The sequence below is a fragment of the Xiphophorus couchianus genome, chromosome 6 (genome assembly GCF_001444195.1).
Source record: "Xiphophorus couchianus chromosome 6, X_couchianus-1.0, whole genome shotgun sequence".
In the NCBI taxonomy this organism is placed as follows: Eukaryota; Metazoa; Chordata; class Actinopteri; order Cyprinodontiformes; family Poeciliidae; genus Xiphophorus; species Xiphophorus couchianus.
This window is the reverse complement of record NC_040233.1, coordinates 19,538,924-19,564,757: the sequence shown is the minus strand read 5'-3', so window position 1 is coordinate 19,564,757 and position 25,834 is coordinate 19,538,924. Positions and strand designations below refer to the sequence as shown.

At 35.6% G+C, this 25,834-nt stretch overlaps 1 protein-coding gene across 3 annotated transcripts in view; it reads left to right on the top strand.

Moving 5' to 3' along the window:
• The window catches only part of b4galt2 (UDP-Gal:betaGlcNAc beta 1,4- galactosyltransferase, polypeptide 2), a 162,559-nt gene that overhangs the window by 117,803 nt on the left and 18,922 nt on the right, over nt 1-25,834 (top strand). For all 3 annotated transcript variants that reach the window (XM_028020622.1, XM_028020621.1, XM_028020625.1), the window contains 2 exons: nt 4,869-5,056; nt 12,731-12,853. In XM_028020622.1, the coding sequence (XP_027876423.1) occupies nt 4,869-5,056; nt 12,731-12,853 (311 nt within the window). The remainder of the gene's footprint in view (nt 1-4,868; nt 5,057-12,730; nt 12,854-25,834) is intronic.

The window sequence follows — 25,834 nt, the reverse complement described above, 5'->3', positions numbered from 1 at the left end:
AACAGTTTCACTATGCCCCTGTGGGCCGCTGCAAGAAAATTGTGGTGGAGCAATCCTTTCCTCTGCAGTATGAACGGCAACAAAATAAGTGCAAGTCTTGGTCAAAGCACAATAGCCTGAAGGAGAAGGAATAAAATGTGAAAAGGATGCTGGGAGTCGCACATGTCCTCAAAAAAAAATAAAAAGATACATGCATGAACACTGAACTGTTTTCACAGCCTGCTTTTACATAATCTTATACCTAGTAACAGGGATTCTAGGCAGTCTTAAAATCTTGAATTGAAATTGAAATTAAACCTGAATATTGGATTTGATATTTATTCTGTTTTGCAGTTAAGTTTCATGCAGTTGTTGATCTTTCCTATTTTCTCATTTGTATTTTGTTATTATGTTGGTTTGTCTGACCATATGAATCTCATACTAGCCCATGCCTACTACAGGGGTGCATCTCTTTTTATTAATTATTAGAGCAACAAATAAGGGAAACAGAAATAGAGGATCTTTGATCATGCACTCATACAGATGACCAGTCTATGGCTCTGAATATCTTTCAGATTGAATTAATGCCAAAGAAATTTCTTTAGAACAACACAGACAAAGTTTAGGATTATTAACAGGCACACTGTTGCCCTCAGGCTCAACAAAGTCTTAGTTTTTCTTTATTCTGTCTCTATACCTGTCAGACTTCAACACCTTGTGTGAATAAACAAAGCTTGGTGTGACAGACATCCTGACAGTTTTTTTTTTTTTTTTTTTTGGACAAGAGTATTTAAGTTCCAGGTGATTGTTGGCTTTTTAATAAAAAAAATGTAGAAAAAGGACTTGGAATTTAAATAATACAGATGTTAATACAATAAAATAAAAATAATATTCAAATGTTGCCCTGTTCTGACAATTTAATTCAAAAAGTCTAACTTGTAAATTCCCTGCACAGAGTGAAGGTATTACAAAAAATAGACTTTTTTAGAAATGTTAAATATTACATGAGACCAGTAAAACAAGGATTTGTAATATAGATATTTCATGGCCAACTTGATCATGGGGAATACTGGGACTTTTGCAAACAATGGTCATTGATACCTTTCACAAAAAGGCTAAGCCACAAAGCACCGTTTTCAGTTTGTGAATAGACTGCTGTACGTATAAATGGTAAGATAAGTGCAAGGATAGAGTGGTAGACAAAAGAGCAACAACCAACAAGTATCAGCACTGAAAAGATGGTAAAGTTACACCCATTTAAACAATGGGATAGTTTTATAAGCTGTGCACTGTAGCTATAGATCTTAGATCTCTAAGACTTGCTACATACAGAGATATTGAGGACATGGGCTAGAACTGTCACATTCCCTGTGTTAAGCTCCTCCTGAACTGGAGAAAAGTCCAAAACCATTTTACAAAAAAAGGACTGGATTCCTGCCTCAGTGTTCAAAATCAACTTTTCCATAGCCTTACATTTCTGTAATCCAGTTTTATTTCATGTTTTTTTGTTATTCTACTTTCTAAATAAAGTCTGCAAAAAAAAAATATAAGCTTTAATTTGAAATCTATCACTCTGTGTGTAATAATTATAAATAATTTGAGTTTCACAGAATTACTTAAATGAATTACGTGTTGCATGATATTTTAATTTGATGAATTGCTGAATTGTCTGAAAATGGGGGGCTGCATGCATCAGTATGAGAGTGAGCACAGTTGTGATGAAGAGGAAGGACTTTTTATTTCGGAAGACTTCAGAGAAAATGGACATTGGCACATGGACATTGATTACTAACAATACTTGTAATAATAATAATGATAATTGATTATTGATTATTATATAACATAATAATAACCGACAGCTAATTTGACACCTGCAGCTCTCTTAAAAAAAATAAATAAATAAATATATATATATATATATATATATATATATATATATATATATATATATATTAGTATAAATTAGGTGCAGTTATATATATATATATATATATATATATATATATATATATATATATACATGCCCCATTCACAGTGGGGCATGGCATCCACTTAATAAATTCATAGGTTGAAAATAATAAATTTCATTTCTGTTTGAGCCAAACTTTCTCATAAATAGCTGCACATTATCTCCAAATTACAATGATGCAAGTAGATTATTATTATTATTTTTTATTTTAGGAATAAATAACCTGAATGATCAAACACATTACAGTATAGATGAAAAGGTAAGAAAATTTTTTTCTTTTTTTAAAATTTTATTTCATTTCCATTTCCATCGTCAGCTGAAAAAGAAACAAGTCTCATTGGCAAATCCTATGACGGCTCTCCCAATGCCTGAATGCTTTTACAGTTACGCTTTCTTAGGATCTTGTATAAATATAACTCAAGTTAAGCTGTGTCTCTCTCTTCCTCAATGTTGTGAAAAATATTGTGATATTATCAAACAGTGGTTTCTTTAGACTAATAAAACTTCTCAGTTAACTTTTGTCTTTCTTTGCAACTTCATAAACTGTTTTTGAAACACAGACAGAAGATCAATTTATCTGATAATTGGAGCCCCAGTGGATTTGTGACAATAGATTTTTTGTTACCTGTGGAGGGGGATTATGCTGTAAAATCTCAGGTATTAGAAGGCTTACAAGAAGGATTAGCCATTGTACTTGATTCACAGTCATTCTGAACTGGTAATGTATGCATGGAGTCAATTGCATTTTCCCAAAGCAAAAGAAAAGTGTGTTTTAACAGGGCTGAGGACGTACATCAGTCATTTTAAAGTGTCTTGTTTCAGTCTCCCTTTATGGTTGAAGAATATTTTACTGCAGTAAAACTTATGGCACTCTGTTATTGCTCATTTCACCACAGTTTGAGCTGAAACCTTTTGGGGTTCTTGTCTGCACCCTTTGCAGCTCTAGAGACTGAAATTGTGTTGCTCTACCTTAAAACCCAAATAAAATACCCTGAAGTAGATTCTCACCATGACACAATGTTACTTGAGTAAAAGACAAACCGACTGCAGTTTATTTTCTTCTGTCTATATCTTGATTTTGCAGCTGGTCAGGTTGAGACTATCTTGTTGACACTAAAATTAAATCATTGTGTTCCTTCTGCTTCTTTTTATGTAAAATGCAGATTATGTTGTTGACCCATTTCGGATTGTCGTTTGGACCTGCTGTCTTCTTTGGGGGGAGGGGAAACCTTTTCTTATTCTTTTTTATATTTTCATCTAAACCATTGCCTCTTTTGAAATCTCCTTTTTCTGAGTCTCTGAGCACAACTTCTGAAAGAAGAGTTACAGTGATAACTTTCTCTGTCTTTTTCTTTGTAGTTGTCTAGGAATGTAGCAAAAATTCAAAGCATGTTTGAGCACAATAGACGGCTTGTGCTGTAGCTTCATTCTTTGCTTGACCTTCCCTATGTTTGACAAAGAGCTAGACTTCACCAACCTTAGTGAAAGGACTCACTAAGAGAGATATACAATACCTTTTCCATTATTAAATTTATAACTGTGCGATATATTAACCTTGACTGTCCTGACACTTCTCTGCTGTCAGACCAGAATTCATTTATCTTCACCAAAGTCTTGAAGTTGGGATGCACTGAAAAATACTGATACACTTCACTGGGGCAGGCAGTTCTCTTAGAGTCAATGAACACATCAATTCATACTGCATGTAGCAATAAATACTGTATAGACCAGCACAGCAGACACTAAATACTGTTGTTTATTGATGATGTGTTGCATTAAATTGCATCTGTGTGCTTGGAGGTGACGGAAATTAGCATTAAAGCATAGGTAAGGAAATCCAAGCAGGATACTTGCTGAGAAAGTGATGAAGATAACATTTCTTGGTAAAATGTGGCTAAGCTCACTAAAATGAGAAGAGAGCTAGATCCACTGCAGGGCTCCTAGGTCCCACATTCTGGAAACAACCAAGCACCCCTAAAGTGAAATGGAAAATAATTTATTACTCCAATACCAAAATAACTTAAGTTAGTTTTTGGTTGTTGTTTTTTCTTTATCCAGGCCTGACCTTTCAAAACTCATAATCTTTCTTCCCCGTCTATGACAGAGCAGGATATGTAAGGAAGGCCAGAGTCCAGCACTATGGCTAGCTCCTCATCTGCCCAAAATGAATAAGAATCTGTCTCTTTTCAAAAATAATTTATGCAAACATTTCCTTTTGTATAACAAAAAGATAATCTTTTATTATGTATGCTATTTGCTCTAACAACAACTGAATTTAAAGATTTTTGGTAAACAAACTAATTTCAAAGTATATTTTCCTTTTTGAAAAAGGTATCCTTAAGTGACTCCTGTGCTAAGTAAAAAATGAAATTAATCTGAACTTTAAGGGGTTCAGGAAATGCTACTAATATAAATGGGGGAGAAATGCTGCTTTGTGGAGTTCATCAACGGTTTGTATTTGGTCTAGTATTTCAGTATAATTTTCCAAGGTTTGATCCTGTTGAACCATGGGATGTAGTTTCATAATAGTTAAAAAGGTTACATTAGGATTTATCTACTATTGAAATATAATTCATATTCTTTAAAGCAAAATAACAATTCTTAGATCCAGCTGTGTCTTGCATTTTAAAGGTTACTAAAAACCATATAAAAATAATGTCAGTGGTATTGAATTTTTTTCTATCACAAATATCACATATACTAATTCTCAATTGAGGGACTCCAGTACCGCACAAATAACCTTAAGCACATCCATCATTACTTGCATCGTTTAATCTCACACTGTTGTTGTTTGAGTGATTCAGGTAGCTATTATGAATCTATGTTGCTGCTGGGATACATTAGTAAAGGATAAAGAAATTATACACATCTCCATTGTGCTTGTCTATGTTTAAACACAAAATTTTGATTTCTTTTTCAGCTGGGGGAAGACACATTCAATCGGGCAAAGTTGCTGAATGTTGGCTACACGGAGGCTCTAAAGGACGCCGAGTATGACTGTTTCATCTTCAGTGACGTGGATCTGATCCCTATGGACGACCGGAACCTGTATCACTGTTATGACCAGCCCAGGCATTTTGCCATTGCAATGGACAAGTTTGGCTTCAGGTAAGCTGATCATTGCAAAGTGTGTTCTGCTTTTGGTAAATCCAGACAGGCACAGATATATAATAACAGTGTTTACAGATATCATTAAAAACAAAACTGCATAACATGAGCTAACATAGCAACAGTTTGCCACTAAAACGTGTTATTTATGTTCTTGGTGCCTTCATGATTCCAAATCATGAAATTATCCAAATTACTAAATTTGTAAATAGATTGTGAATAAATTATCCAAAAAGGTTACTGATTTCCAATTCAGTCAAAAACTAATAAACCATTACTTCCTCAAAGTTTTGACTTTTGCATTTTGAAATGGTTATTTGGAATACATACCAAGTTTATCAATTTCTCTAAACTAATTCATAATTAATTTGGAGCTGATTGACCTCACCAACAAAACTCTTCAGTATAATCCTTGGTTTTTAAGCATATAAAACCAAGGATTGGTTTTTATTTGCCTTCATCATTTCTTTTTAAAATATGGATATTTCTAAACAACAATTAAAACTAAAATATTTGGCTAATATTTTCCTGACTTGGTCATTCTGATCTAAATTACTAATTTTATGAATAATTGCCCTAGGCAATTATTCATAGCCAAAGATAGACTCCTACTGATACACTTGTTTTTGATTCCTGCATTAATTCTAGCTGAGTTTTCTATTTTGTGTTTTCAGGTTCAGATCCAGGGGCATTCTGATATCTGTCATTTATCCTTTTAAATTGAAGACCTAAAGATACTGATGTATTAGTACAAATCATTTGAAAGTCAGAAAATTAAAAATACCTATCACATAACACATAGGATTAAATGCAGTTGAGTCTTTTACGTTGTTCATAATTAACCTTTAACTACAACTAGACCATCTTTTTGCTAGCAAAGTCTTCCAGGAGGTCTTCTAAAGGCAATAATGAGAAAGAAATATGCAAATTTTTAAGACCTTTAAGTTCAGAGAAACCACAGCAGTTCCCAAGCCCTCAATGATTGGGTCTTGTTTTATCTTCTGGCATAACGACACCACACCTAACCTCAATTATCTAAACGCACCAAGAGTATTGATGAATAGTCCAAACATGGTCAACAAATGCAACCTCACCACATAGTAGCTTTCAGTGCTCCAGAGCTGTCCAGCTAAAAAAATCCTCTAGGGCTGCAGTGCTTTCAATGGACTGTAGAGCTCAATGAGCTAATGCTATCTGGCAATAAAAACAACGCCAGGTGGTAAGCAGAACGATAGCTGACATTTCCTGTTAGCAATTAATCAGTAAGCACTCAAAATAGTTTTATTCAAGCTTTTGGCTCCTCGATAACAAATGGCTGCAAGAGTTGAGCCTGAAGGTTCTTGAGTGGAAGGGCTCAAAACAGATGCAGGTGATTGTCAGCTGAAAAATAAACAGTTGTAGGATAAATTTTCTGTTCTGATCTTCAGTTTGTTTTCAAGCTGTAAAATATTAGACTTGTTTTTTTTTTTCCAAAATCTTAACAGATTTAGTGAATGATATGAAAATTGGTAATAGCAGCGAATGTGAGCTCATGTTTTTTCATATGTTTTCATAAAAGAAACAAAATCTCTTTAAACAAACCTCAACATACCAATCACTTCTTTTGAAGGATTCCTAAAGTATTGCATCTTATAGAAACTTTTTAATTAACATTAGTATGAATATTACGTTGCAGTTGTTTTTAAACATGTTTAAAAGCTTTCTGGGTAAATGTTGCATGAGTGTATTGCAGAGCACATCTAAACAAGATAACACAAGCTGGTTAAAATCAGCATTTGTCATAAAAACTACAGGGGTAAAACTTCAATTTAAAACACTCTTTGACGCTTAGTTATATCAAATCAATAGTTTTTTTTTTACAGAATGCGAGTAATTTTTCCATTAAAAAAAAAGACAAGAAATAAAGTAGAAACTTTGAATATAAATTCAATTTATTTGATCAAAAATAGATTCTATGTGAAATCATTGCTATAGTAATTGTATGATCAGATTTTAATGAAACAATGAGTTATAAAGACACCAAACTAATTTTTTTGTGGCATACCCACCTGTTGTTGTGGACTCTTCTGAATTGAGATCATTAGATGTTTGTTGTTGGGAAAAAAAGGATAAAACATCTTTGCTCTCCATGCAACAGATAAACACAAAACTTAAATTTCAGCCGCACCGGTATCATGGCACATTTCTGTCTATAGCGATGCTGCAGCACTCTCACTGCTGTCTCTATGCTTGCAATTAAAAATAAATTGGTTCTTGGCCCTTTCTCTCACCCAGCATTTCAGACAGTAGACAGAATTGGATCATTCATGTTAGTGCCAGGTGTGCACAGGGCCATTGGCAGAAGGCAGTCCTCCTCATCCCTGTGATTTCAAAGTCATGTCTCAAGTTCGACTGAAATAAGTATTTTTTTCATAAAATGCACATCATAAATAACAGCATCATCTGGGTCTAATGTAATACATGAACACAACTGTTAGCATGAGCTGAAATAAGCAGTATTTTTAAAGAAAATTTATTAAAGTAGATTAATAAGTACATTTTTAATTTAGGAATTAATCAAGCGCTTTATTTTGTATGAAGGACTTAATTAAAACCTGTTAATTCTTGTGTAAATGTTAATGTTATCCACTTACTTTCTACATACTGCACTCAATGTGGTTTATACAGGGGGAATTTAAGGTTGTTACTCTAATAACCTTTCAAAAATGTTCCAAGGTATGTTATAAATTACATCTTGAGTGAAGCAGTAAAACACTGAGGCTAGTGGCAAACAAAGCCCAGTTTGCTGCAGGCTCTGTGCAGACTGGCATATACGGTAGCCAAATGTGTGTGCAGGAAAATAAATTTCTAGGACATTCATGTTTCATTCATATTCTGAAAAAGTCATAGTCAGTCTTGTTTGTACGTAGAGCTTTCACTGTAGTTCTTCTTTAAATAAGACAAATACTGTATCTAATTTCTGTACTGTCAAATTGTGTCTCTTTCAACATAAGTGAAAAAGACCTAAACTTGTGATCAATGTCCAAATATTTCTGCCCTCACTTCAAGTGCCTATACATGAGATTAAATGTTAACAGTTGTAGTTTAAAAGGAACCTGATCTGTTCCGACTTTAATGTTACTTCGGGACCAAATCTTTCAAAGCTAAGAGGCTAATTTAAAAATTGCTGAAGCCTGAGGGTACTTTAATGCCTCTGCAATTTATAATGTTTTAATATGACCTTTAAAATGCAGCTGCACTGTCAAATTCATCTCAAACCATTACTTACAGCACACTGGAAGAGAGGAAATCAACAGACATGAACGGCTTTAGGACTTTATTATTTGTGTGACATAGACAATCAAGAGACCTGGAGGTGTGACTGACCACCACTTTGTCTGACATGTGGTCAAAGCTGGAAGACGTGGCAGATTTCTGCTAAAAGGGAAATTCGTTTTAAGAAAAGAGAATCCTTCTATTCATCTTTATGACTTTTGGATCAATGGCATTATGGCTTACTTCTTTAATTAATAATTAAGAGTTAAATGCATTAACTGATCAGATTATTCAGTCTATTTCTATCATCTTGACAGGAAACATGTTTTTAAACATATCAAAACTTTAAACATTTTTGTGCAAAAAAGTCTTTATAAGGGTTAGAAAAATCTGTGGCCTGTGCAAACTGTGGTTTTGAACATGCATTTATCATCTTCATCCTGTTGTAAAAACTATCCTTATTTTCCCACTTGTAGCCTTCAAACAGATGGTGTGATGTTTACTTTCAGTACAAGCTGTGTATGCTCCACTGGTCTTTCAAAAGAAGTTATTTTTTATTCCCACTGTTCAGCCTGATTTACTACTGAAATTCACCAGACTTCTTTTAAAGGTCTTTTAATGCTTTTAAACTGGTCCCCAGGTCCTGGACCAAAACATGCAGAATCAAGGCTGAAAGTATCTGAAGAACATTTCTGGGCTCAACGTCTGGCTTATTTATCAAAGATGTCTGATCCAATGGGAAGATTTTCGATCACACTTTTCTTATAAATAAGCAATTAATATAAAAAGGTTTTAACAAATCTTTACACTTCTTAAGCTAGAGCTTGCATTACATATATTTTTTTCATTTTTATATTTTCTCACTCTCTTTCCTCCTGTTCCCCTCAACATGTGTTCTGTTGAACACACCTGCTCACATTCCTCCTGACCATATTGTTGCTCACAGAACTTGTGCTGAGACATACGCTCTCATTAGTTTCTGCCTGTCATTTCTCAACAAGAAGCTGTCACACGTTTGACAACATAGAGTGTACACACATGTAGGTGTACACACACATACGCAAAGCCCTCTGGTTAGACTCCAGGCGCCTGTCATGACACCCCCCACTGACATCCGTCCCACTCCACTAGCCTCGTGACTTTTGACAAGAAGTAAAAACGCTTGTCTTCCTTTTTTAGTCGGCCATGTTTTCAAGCACACACGCATACACACACTCCATACTCAGTACATATCCCTGTTTATTCATCAGTTTGAAAATTAATTCACCTCATTAATTCACTATTCATACATGTGAGAACTCATCATTAGAAGCTTCCTACCATTCACTCTAACAAGGCAAGTTGTTTTATAAACAACTGCTGAGAAACTGCTTCGGAAGCCTCTTCAGAGTGTTTTTATTTTGTATTTTACATTGAGTCAATTCATACCACGATTGGATTAAAGGGATATGGATTATCCTGTTACAGTTAAAAGTCACCCATAAATTATCCACTTAAAGTCTGAAAATGACAAGAAACATAAAAGATCAGATTGCCAGACAGCCATAAATGCCTTATTTAAATGTAAATTGTGTTAGGTGAATCTACACATAAAAAGAAAACTCACAGTTCCATCACTTTGATATGGAGTTTCCCTGAAAAGGGTTCTTTAAAGTAGTGGTGCAATGGAGCAGCTGCTGGAGATATTATCTCACAGAAACAGTCATTGCTTCAAATCCCAGCCAGAGCTGCTCTGGGTGGAGTTTGCACATTCTTCCTCCATTGAGATTTGTATCAACTCTTAGACTTTCACCATCTGCCCAAAACCAGGCATTTTAGGTGGAGATCTTGGCTGCAGGATACAAGAGAAACAGAAAATTGTAATATAAGTAAATATTATAATAACATATCAAGCTACATTTTCTCTACTCCCAGTCAGTAACACATAAATCTGGAGTGTAATGAAAGTCCATCCAGCTGGCTAAATACATATTTGGAAGCAAAGCTCGAATGCCTGACCCTTGGAAAATATTTGTACATTTTGTATTCAAATAGTCCTTTGAAACTGAAGTTTTGCACATTTGGCCATTCACAGCTTCAGAAGAGATGTGTTGACAAAATAAATTATCCTTTGGCATGAATGGGATGGTTTTCCGACTTGACCAGTCATGACTGGTGATAGGTTGGCTGGAAACTCAAAAACCCATCCTTTTTGCACCTTAATAAACTAGGCCATTTTAACCACAACACTCTTGATACTGTTTGAAGAAGGCTAATTTCAGCATGAGTGAAGTACTTGTCTTTTCTGTTGAGGCATGTCTGCTGTTGATTGAGTTTGCTACAACAGAGAGCAGGATTTTGGCAGGCGCTGGTCAGTTCACTCCTTCGCAATGTTGTACTTTGCCAGTTTTGTCCTTTTGTACCCAATATTTAACACAACAAAAAGAAACTGTCTGCCACAGGATATCAGTCCATGCACACCTCCGGGATATTTGGGTGAACCGCTGAAGGGATTACTTTACCCTAAGGAAACTTTAGTATTCAAACGGGGATTGATGTTTACGTTTAAGTTAATAATGTTGCTATTTGATCCATCCATCAATTGTCTATACCTTCTTATCCTGGAAGCATCGTGGGGGGCTGCTTCCTATCTCTAGAAAGTATTGGGCACAAGGTGAAATACATTCTGAGCAGGTCGCCAATCAATCATAATAATCATTCTAATCCCTATTATAAGATGGTCTGATTTTTAGGGTTTTTATGGCCTCTAGATTGACCTTCGGTGTGGGTTCATGGTTGCCTACTGTACATCTCTGTGCTGTCCTGTGACAGACTGGAAAACTCACCTCTCACCCATAAGATAAGCACCTGCCCTCCCATGATGCTGCAGTGATTTAGAAGATATAGTGAATGTCTGCTAAACGGGTTTCCTGAGAGTCTAATCATTGTAGTGGAGGTCCTGGGTTAAATCCAAAGCAAGGCTGTACTGTGCAGAGTTTGGATGTTCTTTCCTTGTCTGTGTAAGATTTTTCTCTTGCTGCTGTTAGGTTAATGGCACCTCCTAAATCTCCCATAGTTGTGAGTCTGTGTGTGAATAGCTGGTCATTTTGTACCATAGTAGATTGATCATTTTACTTTACCTGACATGGTATGACAGATATCTGCCTCGGGACATTTTGAACTGACCATGCGTCAATTCATACTTCCCTGGGGGCCTCTTTAACCATTAAAAATGTAATATTAAAACCTGTTCATAGCCTACTGTATGGAAAAATGGTTATATGACTGCCCTAAAAATACAGTATATATCAGCAAGAGGTTGATTATTAATTCATTTAGGTTTGGTGATCAAGCATTGCAATATTTCATACTTAATTAGTTTCTACTGGCTCAAATTGTAATAAGAACTAAAATAATAGTACAAGGTGATACAGAGTTAAACTAGAATTAAATTAAATCTGAAATTTGAGTTATGTATGATTACAGCTCAAGGAAGTATGTTTCTACCAAGAGAGATAAAGTGTGTTGTACTAGTTCAGGAACATATCTGTCAGTTTTTGTTGTCATGCTTTTTGGGTATTAAATTGATGTAGAGAGGCACTAAATGGCAATGGGTACAAATTAGAGGTACGAATTGAAAAAGGAGTAAATTGACCTGTTGTTCCATTAGCAGCTGGAACCAGGCACCAGCAGCCTCTACAACACTAATTAATTATGAATAAAAGATAAGTTAATGGATGGCTGGGTTCTTTGAGAAGCAGAAGATAAAATGCCTAACCTGTTCAAAGCATTGTGCCTTAATGTATGTCAGATATTTTGACTCTTTTACTTTCATACTGATTTATGTTTTATTTGAGCAAATGAATATTGTAGTTTTAGCTGATGCATGGAGTGGTATGGTGCATGTCGGTAAGTTGTGACTAAGTCACATTTGCCAAACAACAGCATGAACAACAGCTGAGATGAAAAGCAAGTAGAAAAGAATCCAATAATTATCATGGGTTACAAATGTCCATAAATATAAATTAACAACAATGCTTTCTGGTGCAACTTTTTCAAAAATTTGCTCTATTTTATGTCTGTCTCTTGTCAAATTGTTATGATGTTTTAAATAAACTGATCTACAATAAGATCTTCCCCAGGCTGAACATAAAAATGTCAGAAGTTGTATTTTCTACTGAAATTCTTAGTTCTCTGAGGACATCTTCTCACGCCTCAAAGCAGAATAAAATCCTGTTTTGATTCAGCAGAAAAGTGGTGCTACCAATCCTCCAAATGAATGTTTTTGCTTGTTTACAGAATTCATTTTCAGAAAATTGTTTATTTAGAATAAATATGTAGATTTGAAATGTTTCTTCATGTTGTCTGGACTCATCTACTACTTCTCTTAACTTCCTCTCACCTTTTCTGCTTCCCATGTCTTTCCTCCCTGTTCTGCAGGTTGCCCTATGCTGGCTACTTTGGAGGAGTTTCGGGGCTCAGTAAAAAGCAGTTTCTAAAAATCAATGGCTTTCCAAACGAGTACTGGGGCTGGGGAGGAGAGGATGACGACATCTATAACCGGTAAGTGATGAGGATTGAAGGGAAAGTTGATAGGTCTGTTTCCAATTCACTTTTTACAAAAATGGGCCAAAAAAGGGACATTTTGCCATGCTTTTGATTCCTTTTTTCATTTTGTAGAAATTAGTCAGAATTTTGCTTCCTACTTTAGCCCTTAAAACCTGATACAAGCAATAATTTTGAGCTTAAATAGACGTCTCCCAGCAGAGGCCAAACAAATAAATATGAGCTTTGATACAGATTTCTTTTGAGAAAAGTATAAAGATGTGTTGGAACTGTCAATATTAAGTTTTATTGTCTTTTAAGAACAGTGTAAGACCACCTACAGCAGCCCAAGCCGTCACAAATACATGCACTGTCATCCATTACTCCTTATTTCTGCTATATCTGTAGAAAATTGGACACATCAGCTAAAAGCGACACGTGAGTTCTTCATTTAGATGATTTATTACAACTGTTCAGAGAAGTAGAATGATTATTTCATAAATTAACCTTTTGAAGTGCTTCAGTCAGCTTTTCATGTCAAGCTGAAGTTCACTAATTATGTTGCAGTGGGTGTTGGCTGGAGTCAAATCCGAGAGGGCATTAGTTGTTTGACAGGTTGACAGGAAGATAAGTTGGGTCTGCCTGGTTGCATTCAGGCATTTAGATGATAATTAGTTTGAATCATCTTGGATGCATGATTCTCTTGTACTTGGTTCTGTTTAATTACCTGGTTAACTGATGATATTATGAGTAACTCAGCATCTGTGGGGCAGGATGCTTCGTTTGAAGTTAAAAACTGTACAGATATGTACTTGCAGTTTTACATATTTCCTGATATGTGATTCCATAAGCCCCCCTCACTCAACTGAAAAATGTCACTTGGGTGTTTCTTTACAGCTCGTCAAAGTCAGCTTCAAAGAAAAAATTATGTCAGTTACATTTGCATTCAGCAAACTCGGCTCAAGTGTACTAATTATAGACGCACAGCTTAAGACAGCAGGACGCCTCTCCACAGATTCAGTGCCACCTACATCTTCATTGTATCTATATTCTGTATGCGCTGTTTTCCTCTTCTGCTGTATGGCATATGGGCGTGTGTGTGTGTGTGTGTTGCCCTCACAGTGTGAGGCTTATCTTTTCCACTCAGTATGTTGGAAGAAAACTGAAATAGAGCATTTGAGAAAGGCACTGTTTGACTGTGTGAAGCAAAATGGTGTTCAGAAGATTACAGTTGTTTTTTCTGATTCTGGTAAGATGTGATAAAAAGAGATCCATGGTTGCCGTGTGAGAGGGTTGTGTGTGCTCAGATGTCTGCAATAATGTGCCAGACTGATGACAGATAGAGTTAAACCACTAAGTTTTTATTGGAGGAAAACAAACACTCAGCTATTAGATGCTGTAGATTTCCCCAGAGATATTTCCCTGCACTTCAACTGGGCTATTTTAGCCACTCTGATATATGAGATAATGAGGGAGAAAGATAAAAACATTTAGTGAACAAATGTAAACTTTCTAACATTGTGTTTCATAATCAAGACATAGCTAATTGTCTGTCTTTAGTTAACATAAAATCAACTGGCAACATTTCCAAAGTTTATTTCATTTCACACTAATAAAGTTCCCGAATTACAGGGGAGAAAAAGGCCTGTGTTACAGATCCTCCATCTACTTAACAGGGCATAAAGTTCCCTTACATATTTTCATAAGTTGTTTCACAACAGATTCAACTGGATTGTTTAGTCTTTGTGTAATCTGCCTAAAGCACATAGTCCAATTAACCCACTTGAGTGGTATGTTCTCTATTCTTACCTGTTTTGAAGAAAGGCTAAGGGAAACAGGGTTCTGCTATGTGATGTTTATACACCAGACAGACAGGAAGTTGGAAATTACCAAATAAAAGTCCCTAGTGTTTTTTAACAACTGTAAAAATCAACATATAAAAATATTTTTTAAAAATTCCTGCATAACATTGTTTTAAAATAAACTGTTAATAACAGACTGATGAGTTCTGTACATTTTGGGGTCTTATAATTTGTTTATTTTTTCAGTTTTTTTCTTGATAAATATTCAGGTTTAAAGGCTGGTCATTTTTATGTTTCTCTTTTTTTACAGTTTTTTTCCTCAACTTTACTTTCAAATTTATAAATATGAAAGATGACCATAATGTTTTCTACAACCTTATGAACTTCCACTTTAGAGCAGAGGTTTCACTGTTGCTTTGTAAAAAGATATTTCTTTTGTGTCTCAGATTTACAAATTTACAGATAATATGTAGCATTATCTGTAAATACTTTAATCTCCCATTAGAAATACTTATAACATTGTCTGTTTTATTTTGTAGGCTTGAAGTAAAGAACCACTGGCATAAAGTTTTTGTTTTTATTTTGTAAAATACATGTAAAATGAAAACATAGAAAAAGCTAAACTGGATATTAAAGCTTAGGAGATATTAGTTATTTGTTTGTCAAAATGCAAGAAACTGTAGAAAAATTAATTTATGCTTTATTTTTAATTTTTATTTGCAGCCATGAACTCACCCTGACAGGTCTGAAAAATCTCGCAGAGTGCAGTGGAGCTAAACAAACTGTCTTGCAGGGCTGAGTAGAATAGAAATAGGTGTTTGTTCATTCTTCTAAGTTGCAGGCAGTTCTCTCTGTTATGCACATTTATCTTTTTCTATAAAAGTCACGAACTCAATCTCAGTATAAGAACCACCACAATAAATAAGAGAACAGAGTTCAGAACAAAGGTTATGCAGGGCTTTATTTGTAAACCCCCGCTATCCACCATCCAGTCTTTTTTGTTGTTGTTGTTGTTTTTGATTCAGTTAAGTAGAAATGCCCTTGAAAAAAATACACCCTGGGACGAGCTGTTAAGGAGAGTGAGGCTGCGTTTGTATAGCTAACACTAAAACCAAGCAGGACCAAAAATCTCTGGTGGTGATTTTTGTCTGGGTTGGGGTACCAGGTGAAAGTATTACCAACCTCTCTTGAACCTGCCTATTTCTAGTACCTCCCATCACTATCACTGCTGAAATACCTTAGTTTGTATCTGAAGAACCTTCATGATATGTCATATAACAGATGGTGAGGCCCCCTTTAGGAAGATAACTAACAATTACAAGATGTTCTATTTAAATTACAATACTTGAAATATTTCAGTTATTTAAATAATTCATATATTCATTTTTAGTTAATTTATAATTCCTTTTAGCGCATTTAGTAGCAGACAGGTGGATGGTAATATAAATTTAATTTATGATAAATAGAGATGGGATTTATGAAGTGAAATGGAAGTTGCGGATCTGTTCCTCTATTAAAATCCATTTGAAACCCTGGCTTAGGTCTATATTCATTTATGTTTAGCTTGGGTAATCAGGACCTACAATACATGTTAGATGGTTGCAAATAATTTGTTGACCTGCAAATATATTAGATATTGTTTTGGAAAATATTGTCCTCTATTTTACTGTTTTTATCATAGGGAAACGGTATCCATAAGCTGCTGCGTGTTCTGTGGCTCAAAATTATAATTTTTTTTTTCTTTTTTGACACCAAGTCAGTCTTTGGTTTGCCTGGTTTCTTGATTTTGTACATTTAACATGACACCCATGCAGGTCCCATGGTCTTGACTAGTATCAGCAGAGCAATTTTTGCTCTTGTCCTCTCAGGGATTCCTACCCCCACCACTATTTATGACATGTTGTTACAAATAAGAATAAGATCTCGATTCACAAGATTCTAATTTGAGTGAAACTCCTTCACAGAAATATAAACAAGGTCAATCTGCTTTAGAGCATATTTGGTTGGAGGCTGTCTTGGTATTAGAAAAGAATGGCTTGTATATATACTGTATATGCTCTTGCATAACTGACCATTGTTACACATTTAATGCTGCAACCCCTAAAAAAGGTCTCACAAAGAGTAAAGTGAGTGATATCCTGAAGAAAAGCTTATTTGTAGAAATAATTTGAAATTCAAGGGTGAAGACAATGCCACATGTGGTAGGGTGCAGAGAGGAAGAATATCCCAGGTAAACTAATTAAATATCCAGCAGACAGAGTCTCACTGGATTTAGTAAAAAACAGCTGTAAGACAGGAGCAAAGAGATGGAGAAATAAAAGAGCCGTGTTAGAATGCACAGTGACAAAGGAGTGTGCTCTGGTTTTCGCTCAGCTTGAATTAGAAGACATAGTTCATGAGTTTGAATCAAGCAAGCGGCTGATGTGTCCACCAGCCTCCGTCTGTTCTCTCTTTGAAAGCAGCTCTGAAAAAGGAGCATCAACTAAACCACTAAATTGCTTTTTTTATACACTTCCTGCTTTCACCTTCAGCACCTTCCCCCTCTCTCGGTTAGTACTTCTCTCCAGCCTAGCAGCCATCCATCTCTTCACATCTTGTTTGCTTGCTTCCCTCCAGCAATTTCCTTTTTTGTGCTGGTTTTGATGCGTCAGACTGAAATGGGTCCTGCCAGCTTCATCTCAGCCCAGAGGAGAGCTGTCCCGGCTGCACGGGGTGGGCTTCAGATAGGATATGTGCCACTCCCCCAGCCAGACCTCAACCAAATGTTGGATGATTTCACCGATAAGGACAAAGTCTGAGCACGCAGCTAAAGCATTGGACAGCTACCAACCACCTTCTGCCACTCTTATCGCTGACCTTTACCCTTTGGCTCAGTAAACCTCCCAGCTGTGACTTTTAGCTGTGCTTGAGCCAGCATCTTACAGACATGCAGTCACAGCAGTGAGCGCTTCTCTGAAGCCTCGACAATGGTATTTTTAGAGCAACCCTTTGAACGTGTCAAGCCTTTGATAAGTTTAGTCACAAATCAGGGTCAGGTCAGCTGAACAAGAAATGAGAAGTGTTTGAAATCTCACTTTTTACTTTTGTGTTTATTTTTAGAATATTTTTCCCTTTCTGTCAAGGAGCTGAAAAGGAAAGAAAGGCTTGTAACAAAGCTTCAGGAAAATGATAATAAATGATTGATATCAAAAAAGTACTTTTATTGTGTTTTACTAAACTTAGCCTTGGGTTAACAAATAGAGAATAATAAAACCAGTGTACCTTTTTAAATTCAGAGTGACAATTTAGATGCAGCTAATTATGTATTTGACCCAATAAAGCAGCTGGAGAGCAGATCCAATCTTGTCTTCCACTTATGATGACATCACAACATCACATGTTGGGCAGTTTTTAACTTTAATCTTAAATGTGATGTTTTCATTAGCTGTAAGTAGAAAATCTAAATACTTTCCAGAAATAAAGGCTTAAAAACATATGTATATGTGTAATAAAAATTGTGCATTTCCCTTCATAAATTGAGTTAGTAAAATAAGTGAACCTGCACTGACTTTTTTGCATACTCTTTGATTAAATGTTGTTAAACCAGCATTGAATCCCATCATTCCTTATTTTTCTGCAGTCAATTATAGAGAATCTGATTATTGAGAAATAAAGTTCTGCTCTCTTGAGGGATTTTCTCATAGGTACAGTTTGCAGAGAGGTTAAAGAGCATTAAAAGGATTTGATGTATAAAGGTATCAGTCAGGGAAATGGCACAAAAGGATCCACAGCATTTGTGTTCACAGACAGTTGTCAGTAATTGCAGAAGAAAATGGAACCACTACATCTGAAGGCGTAAACATATTCTGCAAGAACAGATAGACTTGATCTTTTACCAAACATGGCAGGAATAAGAGCAAGAAAAATATTAGGCTTGTCAAACTAAAGGATATCTAATGAACTTAAAAAAAATCAAAGCTTAGATTTTTCAAATCACCATTACATTAATTTTATTGGAATTGATAGAGATACTAAATAGCATTGATGATTATGTTAAAGACAATATTTTTTTATGAATTAACAACTGAATGAAAGGACTCCAGTGATTGTTTGGATTTTTCTGTTTGATATTATGCAGCTGCAGTAAAATATCTTTGCATCAATAACAGGTAGGGTGTGCAATTTATTTTCTTAAAAATTATAATTTAATGGTCATCTGACAGAAATAATGAAGTAGTGTGAACGATAGGAACAAAATAGGGGCTAATTGATGCAGCTGTGTCATGACAGATTTTCTTGATGTTTCTTTAAACAGACAGCTCTGAAGCAAGGATGTCTGATTTTGTTAAACGTCTGTCATCTTGACTTGTTTCAGGCCTCACATACTCTGCTTGTGTCCCTAAAATATGGCATGAGCTGTAGAGTAGAGAAATCCAAATCTGTATTTAAATCATAGGCTGATAATTCCTCTGTAGGTTAAACAAACTACAGCCAGTAGTAAAGACAGAAAAGTGCAGAAAAGAGCTTGTTTTCTGAGCGTACGGAAATAAAAGCATCCTCGCGCGTCAGCACGAAGAAGAAACATTTCCTCCCTTGCTCTTTAGATAAGCAGCAAGCACTCACATTTTCTTTTTACTGTCGAGGAACAAAAGACAGCTTGACTATCTTGAGGACGCTGCGTAATAAAGTTGAATCAGTGTGCGGAGGAGACAAACTGACAAAATGAAGCCGCAGAGGACCGAAACAGCAACATCAGTGTGTGGTGATCTAAGTTTGAGGCATCATGCAGTTCATATCAAAATTTGTTTGTACAAATGTCCATCTGACCTTCTGTGAGCTTCATTGAATTGAAAAGGTTACATCTTAAAAGTCATCAGAGTGTGAAGTTGCTCCCACAGAATCTGTTTCTGTCTCGGCAACTGGTCCCAGAATCCCAAAGCCACAACCAACCAGAGAGACGGTTTTTATTACAACCTGGATATCAGTTTAGACACACACATGCACACACCAGCAGTTAAACTTAGATTGTTCCAAAAATTTCAAGTAGTGTTGGAAAAAAAAAAAATCTACACTGAATTATCGAATTAAAAATGCAGCTACTCTGCATCTTAATAGACCAAAACTTTCTTTTAGCCTTAGGCTAGTTTCATTTTTGAATAAAGTACAATAAACGCTTGTAGGTGAGTAAGGACTCCTAAGATGTACTTAGTAAATGAGATCATTCCTTTAAATTTAATCAGAAGTAGGAGAAAATTGAGCCCTAACTTGGAAAACAAACTTTTTAATATCCTGCTGCTGTCTCTGCAGAATCAATCAGCAATGTTTGGAAAATTACTTATTACTTTAGTAATTTCAGAAGTAACAACCATTCTGTCCTTGTTTCAGGCCTCAAACCCTTAAAAAAAAAAAGAGCTCTCCTTTAACAACCCAAAAAATACTTACCTCTGTTGCCGTGCTTCTTCTGAAGATTCTCCCTTCCTCCGCAATGCACAGATTGTATCTATTTTAACAATGTCTAATGTGAATATTTCTGTCTTCAAATGGTAAAGCAGTGTCTGAGAAGCCTGGACGGTATCTCCACTTAAATTGGGACGTGTTTTTGAGCCACAGTAGGATACTGTAGTTTCTATAACCAAACAAGTGATTCCAGGCATGTGCTGTGACCTTACTGAGTGAATATTTTAGTATTTTTATTTATTTATTTTTTATCTTCTAACAAGTTGGTACAATCTTGTTTCTACCCTCTTTGGTCGATCGCTGTGAAACACACAATAATGAGGGCTGTGCTGACAGAAAAAGGAAGATATAACAGGACAGAGGAGGAACGTTGCTTCGGGAGGAAATTAGAGAAGCAAGTGGGAAGAGCAGAGAGGAAAGGAGGGAGGGAGAGAAATGAAGCATTGAGTGGAAGGTATGGTCCGACAGAATAGTCTCAGTCAGCAGCTGCTGGTACAGGATATCCACATGGAAGGAGGCAGTGGAGTGGAAATACAGCAAAATGCAGCTTATAGACCTTTTGTTGAACATATACAGGATTAGCCTGCCTTGAATGTTGCCCTGAATCTTTATAACTTCAAAGTGAGTACATGATGTGAAAAGGGATAGAAAAGAGAAAAATGAGGGAGAGATTTCAGTTAGTGCTAGATAGGACTACCCCCCCCACACACACACACACCCACATAATGGACGCTGACATTGTTCCAACATTGCTGTTGTAAAATTGCTGTTGTCATTTTGTTTTAAAAATGTTTTACAAATCGTCACAAATGTTCTACAATTTCTTCTAAAAATGCTTAAAAAAGTGAAAAATGAAAATATTTCAAACATGAAATAATTCTTGTGTGAAATAAAACACAGCAGAAAGTATCATACTAAACATTATTTTGAATCAAAATGACAAAAGTAGCATAAAAACACATTGATTTAAACATGGGTCCAAAAAGACCCACTCATGGAAGACTGTGTAATCAATATGTCATGCATCAGGGGGTTAAAAGAAGTCTTTCTGCTTCACCATCCTGTCTTGTATGAGCTGGTATGAAATTTTTCTACATACAGCCTGAAATAAACTTAGCACATTGTTTACTAAAAATAAAAAATAAGTATTCATAAAATCCTGAAACCGCTTTTATTTAAAAAACAACTTTTATTCCTACTGCTTCTAAAATATTAAACTATACTGATTAGAGTGTAATTACCTACAACATTTTTTCATAGTTATTTTGAAGAATATGAACTAGTGCTTGGTTTCTTTATACTTGTTGGTTCCCAGTAAGAAAAATAACTGGAAATCCCCAAAAAGCTGGATTTGCGATTTAGAAAGTGAGAGTTTGCTAAATGAAACAACTTTACTGTCACAGATTGTAGATTATAAAAATATAAGAATTTTATTTAGTAGTAAATAAAATAAAAAATTATGCACTGTTGCATTTTAGCATGTCTGGGGTCGCCTTTTCATTTTTTGATGAAATCTTGTCTTAAATTGTAACTCCTACACTTAAAAATAAAGTAAGGAATAGATTCATTTCTTCGCTTTGGCACTCATGAGGCAGTTCTCCTTCTTCAACATCTCTGTCGCACAGGCAGTGAGAGCTAAGACACGAGTCAAGACTTAACTTCTTCTCCACTTCATTGCGCTAATGCAATTACCTCCACTGGTGGGAATAAGGGGAGAGAGCTTCAACAATTCCTGATTAATCCAATGAAATGTCTGAGACTGTAAACTGTATGAATTTCTCTCTAGGCCACTGTCAAGACTGCTGCTGGGCACTAATGCAGCTTTTCATGATAAAACATTTTAGCAGGGAGATTTGCTTTTACATGGAGAGAAGTGCTGGACAATCTGCAGAGATCATACCTTTTTAGTTTCTTGATGTTGCTTCTAGGAGTTTAGACATTTCTGTGTAATATATTCAGTTAGGAAAGCCAAATTTAGATTCAGCTTTTTATTCTGACTCTGGTTGCAGTAGGTCAGTTTTTTCTCCTGCCGAATCCAAGAGGAACAAAACTTTGACACTTTGTTGAAAGACCATCAAACATAATTTGCTGCTTCCTTACATGAAATCCAGTCAAACAAATTGCCTTAAATAAAATATTCAAATATTTTTTATAAATAAAAAGAATAATTGTAAAGTGGAAGGAAAAAAATACTTTTTTTTTTTTGTTTTACAAAACTGCAACATGATGATCAAGGAACACAGCGCACAATACATGGATACATTTTGGTGAGGTCTAAAGCAAGATCAGATTCAGCTACCAGCAGGCCAGTGACTCCAATCACTGCCAGGGTTACAGTGGAAAAGGTTTTATGAAAACATTGTCACGTTTGAATAATTCAAAGTTGGCATTTTCCATCTAACTTGAGTTTGAGCTATACTTTATAAAGATGCACAGCTCTAGCTAGAGCAAAAGGAGGTTACACAAAGTGTTAACTTATGGGATAAGGTACAAATGCAACTGAAATGGAGAAAATGCAAAGAACTTGTACTAAAAACTTGCATGTGGTTGGTAATTTTATAGCAGCCACCGTGTAGGTTTTGGTCCAACACGTTGTCGCTGGGTTGCATCCATCTCCCAGAGGAGAGGTTTTCCTTCTCTTTGCTTCACATGATCGTGGCTGTCCTGTTCCTCCTTACATAATATTCACACTGCGCTGTCAGGCTGTGTTATTGTCTCCTGCCAGTCGGAGCCGTGGAACATATTCACTGTTCTGATGCATCATTGCAGCTTTTAGCTAAAGTTTGATTCTATAAAGGTCAGAACTCTGCTGTTCACATAAATACAGGGTAGTATGTGTATAAGATGGCACTGAAAGCTGATCTGGGACATCGATTATTACTGTTTTGTTTTAAACTGAGACTTCAACTGAACCTTTTAGACATAAGTTGTAAATCTCCTTTACCCAACAACATGATCTTATCTCACTTATTCGTTCTGGTGAAATGTAAAACATGTTTGACCTTGTTTTGGTGTTTATTTGTTTATTTTTTGTTTGTTTGTTAGGGAGGGGGGATTATGGGGGGCTTAGCAAATTTGTGTTTTTGGCCAGAAGAGTTTTCTATTGACATAAATAAACGAGATTAGACAGCCAATATAATGCATAATGTTTTTTATGAAGCTTTGCAATAACATTGCAAATAATTAGGATTTCTAAGAATCCATAAATGTTGTTTATACAAAGAAACATACTGATGCAAATTATATTCTTTCTCATTTTCTTTTTCAACGGTCTAGAAGTGAGTGAATGTTGTTACTGCCACTGTCCTACATATAAATTGGAAAATGTTTATTAATTTTATAATATTTTTATTGAAAACAACTTTTAATCCTAGAAAAAAGCAAAACAACAGAAAGTGTGATAAAACGAGACTGGAAGAGGGTGCAATGTTATCCTACCCAGACACATAGTGAGCAACATGGTAAGGGATGTAAAACAAAATCTCACTTTTGGGAAAGCTGTTGCAAAAAATGTCATCTCGGGTCACCAAATCTCTTAACAATTATAAGAATCTGTTCCCAACCATTGTTCACCAGACAAAAATAAATCAACCTTCTTTCATGGACACATCAGTGCCCTGGCCTAAATCCTGTAAACCGAGGAAAAGAAAGCATAAGAGCAGATCCAGGACTGTGGCGTATCTAGAACACGGGCGCCAAAAGTCGGTTTAATGCACCTGGATCAAATGATGGCTCGTTAGAAGGCCTAAGAAGAACATTGACATGCTGAAAAGGTTGTTGGTACTACCAGGGAGAGAACTTAAACGTGCAGGATGCCGGCCCTCGAGGACCGACTTTGGGCACCTGTGATCTAGAAAGATTGTGGAGTATGTTTCATTGGCTCCAGCCTGACAAAATATCATTGGGTAAGACTTGACTGTCATGGATGGACAAAGAAATTGTAAGTTTTACCAGCATATTAACTCATTTTGTTATGTTGTGTTTTTGTAAAAAAAAAAATTTAAAAAACTTGTTTACTCTTCATCGTAATGTAAGAAAAAAAAGGTTGGATTTTTCTAAATCTTTCAGTGCGAGTATGCTGCTCTACAAATTTATGGTATTTACAGAACTTTAACAGGGTTACCAGCAGGGTGCTGTATTTGCAATTTTATCCAAGAGGAGCTGTATCTGTGCAGGAAAAAAAAAATGCACTTTTCGCTTTTCCTCTTGCTCCTGTTTGACCTCAACAATTCCTGAGGGAAATATTCGGCTCTTTTGCTGACAAACACCCTGAAGTGTTCACCGGCTAATGATCAGTTGGCTCTGTCTGTTGCTTATTGCAGTGCATGTGTTGTATTGAGGATTATCAGGGATAATTCTGCTGACACCAGCATGTTGTGCTACAAAATTATATTGAGTTAAAGAGAGTTATTAAGCTAAATAGCAATGAAATCACCTGGGAAATTAATCCAAATATATTGAGTTATTTTTTTATTTATTCATCCCCCTAAGCCAATTATGTTTGTCTATTACACTGAATTGTATAAAATGTACTTAAAATTGCTTTTGCCTCAATAAATTACTGTTACAAAGGATTGCTTCATTGCTAAAAAATTTTGATTTTCTGTTTCTGCATATACATTTTCTAAGTAAATTCATTTTTTCACATTTTATTAAACATAGAGTTTAATAAAATATTTTTTGTGGAATGATACAAACAGTTAGCTAAACCATCTATTGAGCTTCCCTAAGATCTCTTTCTAGAATTGCACCATATGTGATTCAAATAACACTTTGAGGTCTATACTGAATCATGTGAAAGAGAAATGATTCAAGACAGTGAAGTCCTTCACACTCTGCAGGTCAAAGGACACAGAAGGGATTATTTAAAAGATGCAGAACTGGGAATAATGTAAAACTAAGCTCACTGAAAAGCTGAAAGAGGGAAAGAAGGGGGCTTACAGAGATTTCGTACTGTCAAACTCACGTTATTTGCATCAAAATAAATCCCTAAGACTATGCAAATGCCTGCTCGCTCAAATGCATGCATGCACACTATGTCAAAGGCAATCATAAACAAATATGTGCCAACTCAGCAAAGTTGCTGAGGCTTCAGAGAAAGAAAAAAGAACAGGAGTCAGACTGTTTTATTTCTGTGTAAAATTATTCTGGGTTTGTTTTAATTCAGTTTGGGTCTGTAATCTTTTATCAGCCAATTTGTTTTTGATTTTTATTGTTATTTTTTTATGGGCTGCATTTACATTTCCCTCGTCTGTGTGGGAGATTAAAGACGAAGAGTAGTGATGCAGAAATTGAGGGAGGTTCGTAAATAGAAAGTAGAAACTGGAAAGAGCAGAGGAGGAGACGGAGGATGAAAATAAACAAGTGATGATAAAAGCATAGAGGCAAAGCTGAATGGAAAAACTGTAAGCAAAAAATTTGCTTATAGAAAAAGTATGAAAATGGAAAGTGAAATGAAGAGAAACCTTAATGGCAAAGTCAGCGTTATACACCACCTACAGTATGTATCCCATTGCAACAGAATCAACAACTGTGACTCAAATACTGCAGCAATGACCCCATAATAACATTAACTAGAAAATTTCTGAAGAAACCTGAGCCCACCCTTCTGATGCTAAAAATTAGCATCAATGCTAAAGTAAGCTACAGTGTACTCAATAGCATGTGGAGAATCACAAGCATGTGGAGTAACATGGACTTACTCCATTCAGTATGTTAAAATTAGTGCATAAGCTAAAATTAGCCAAAATGCTAATGTTGG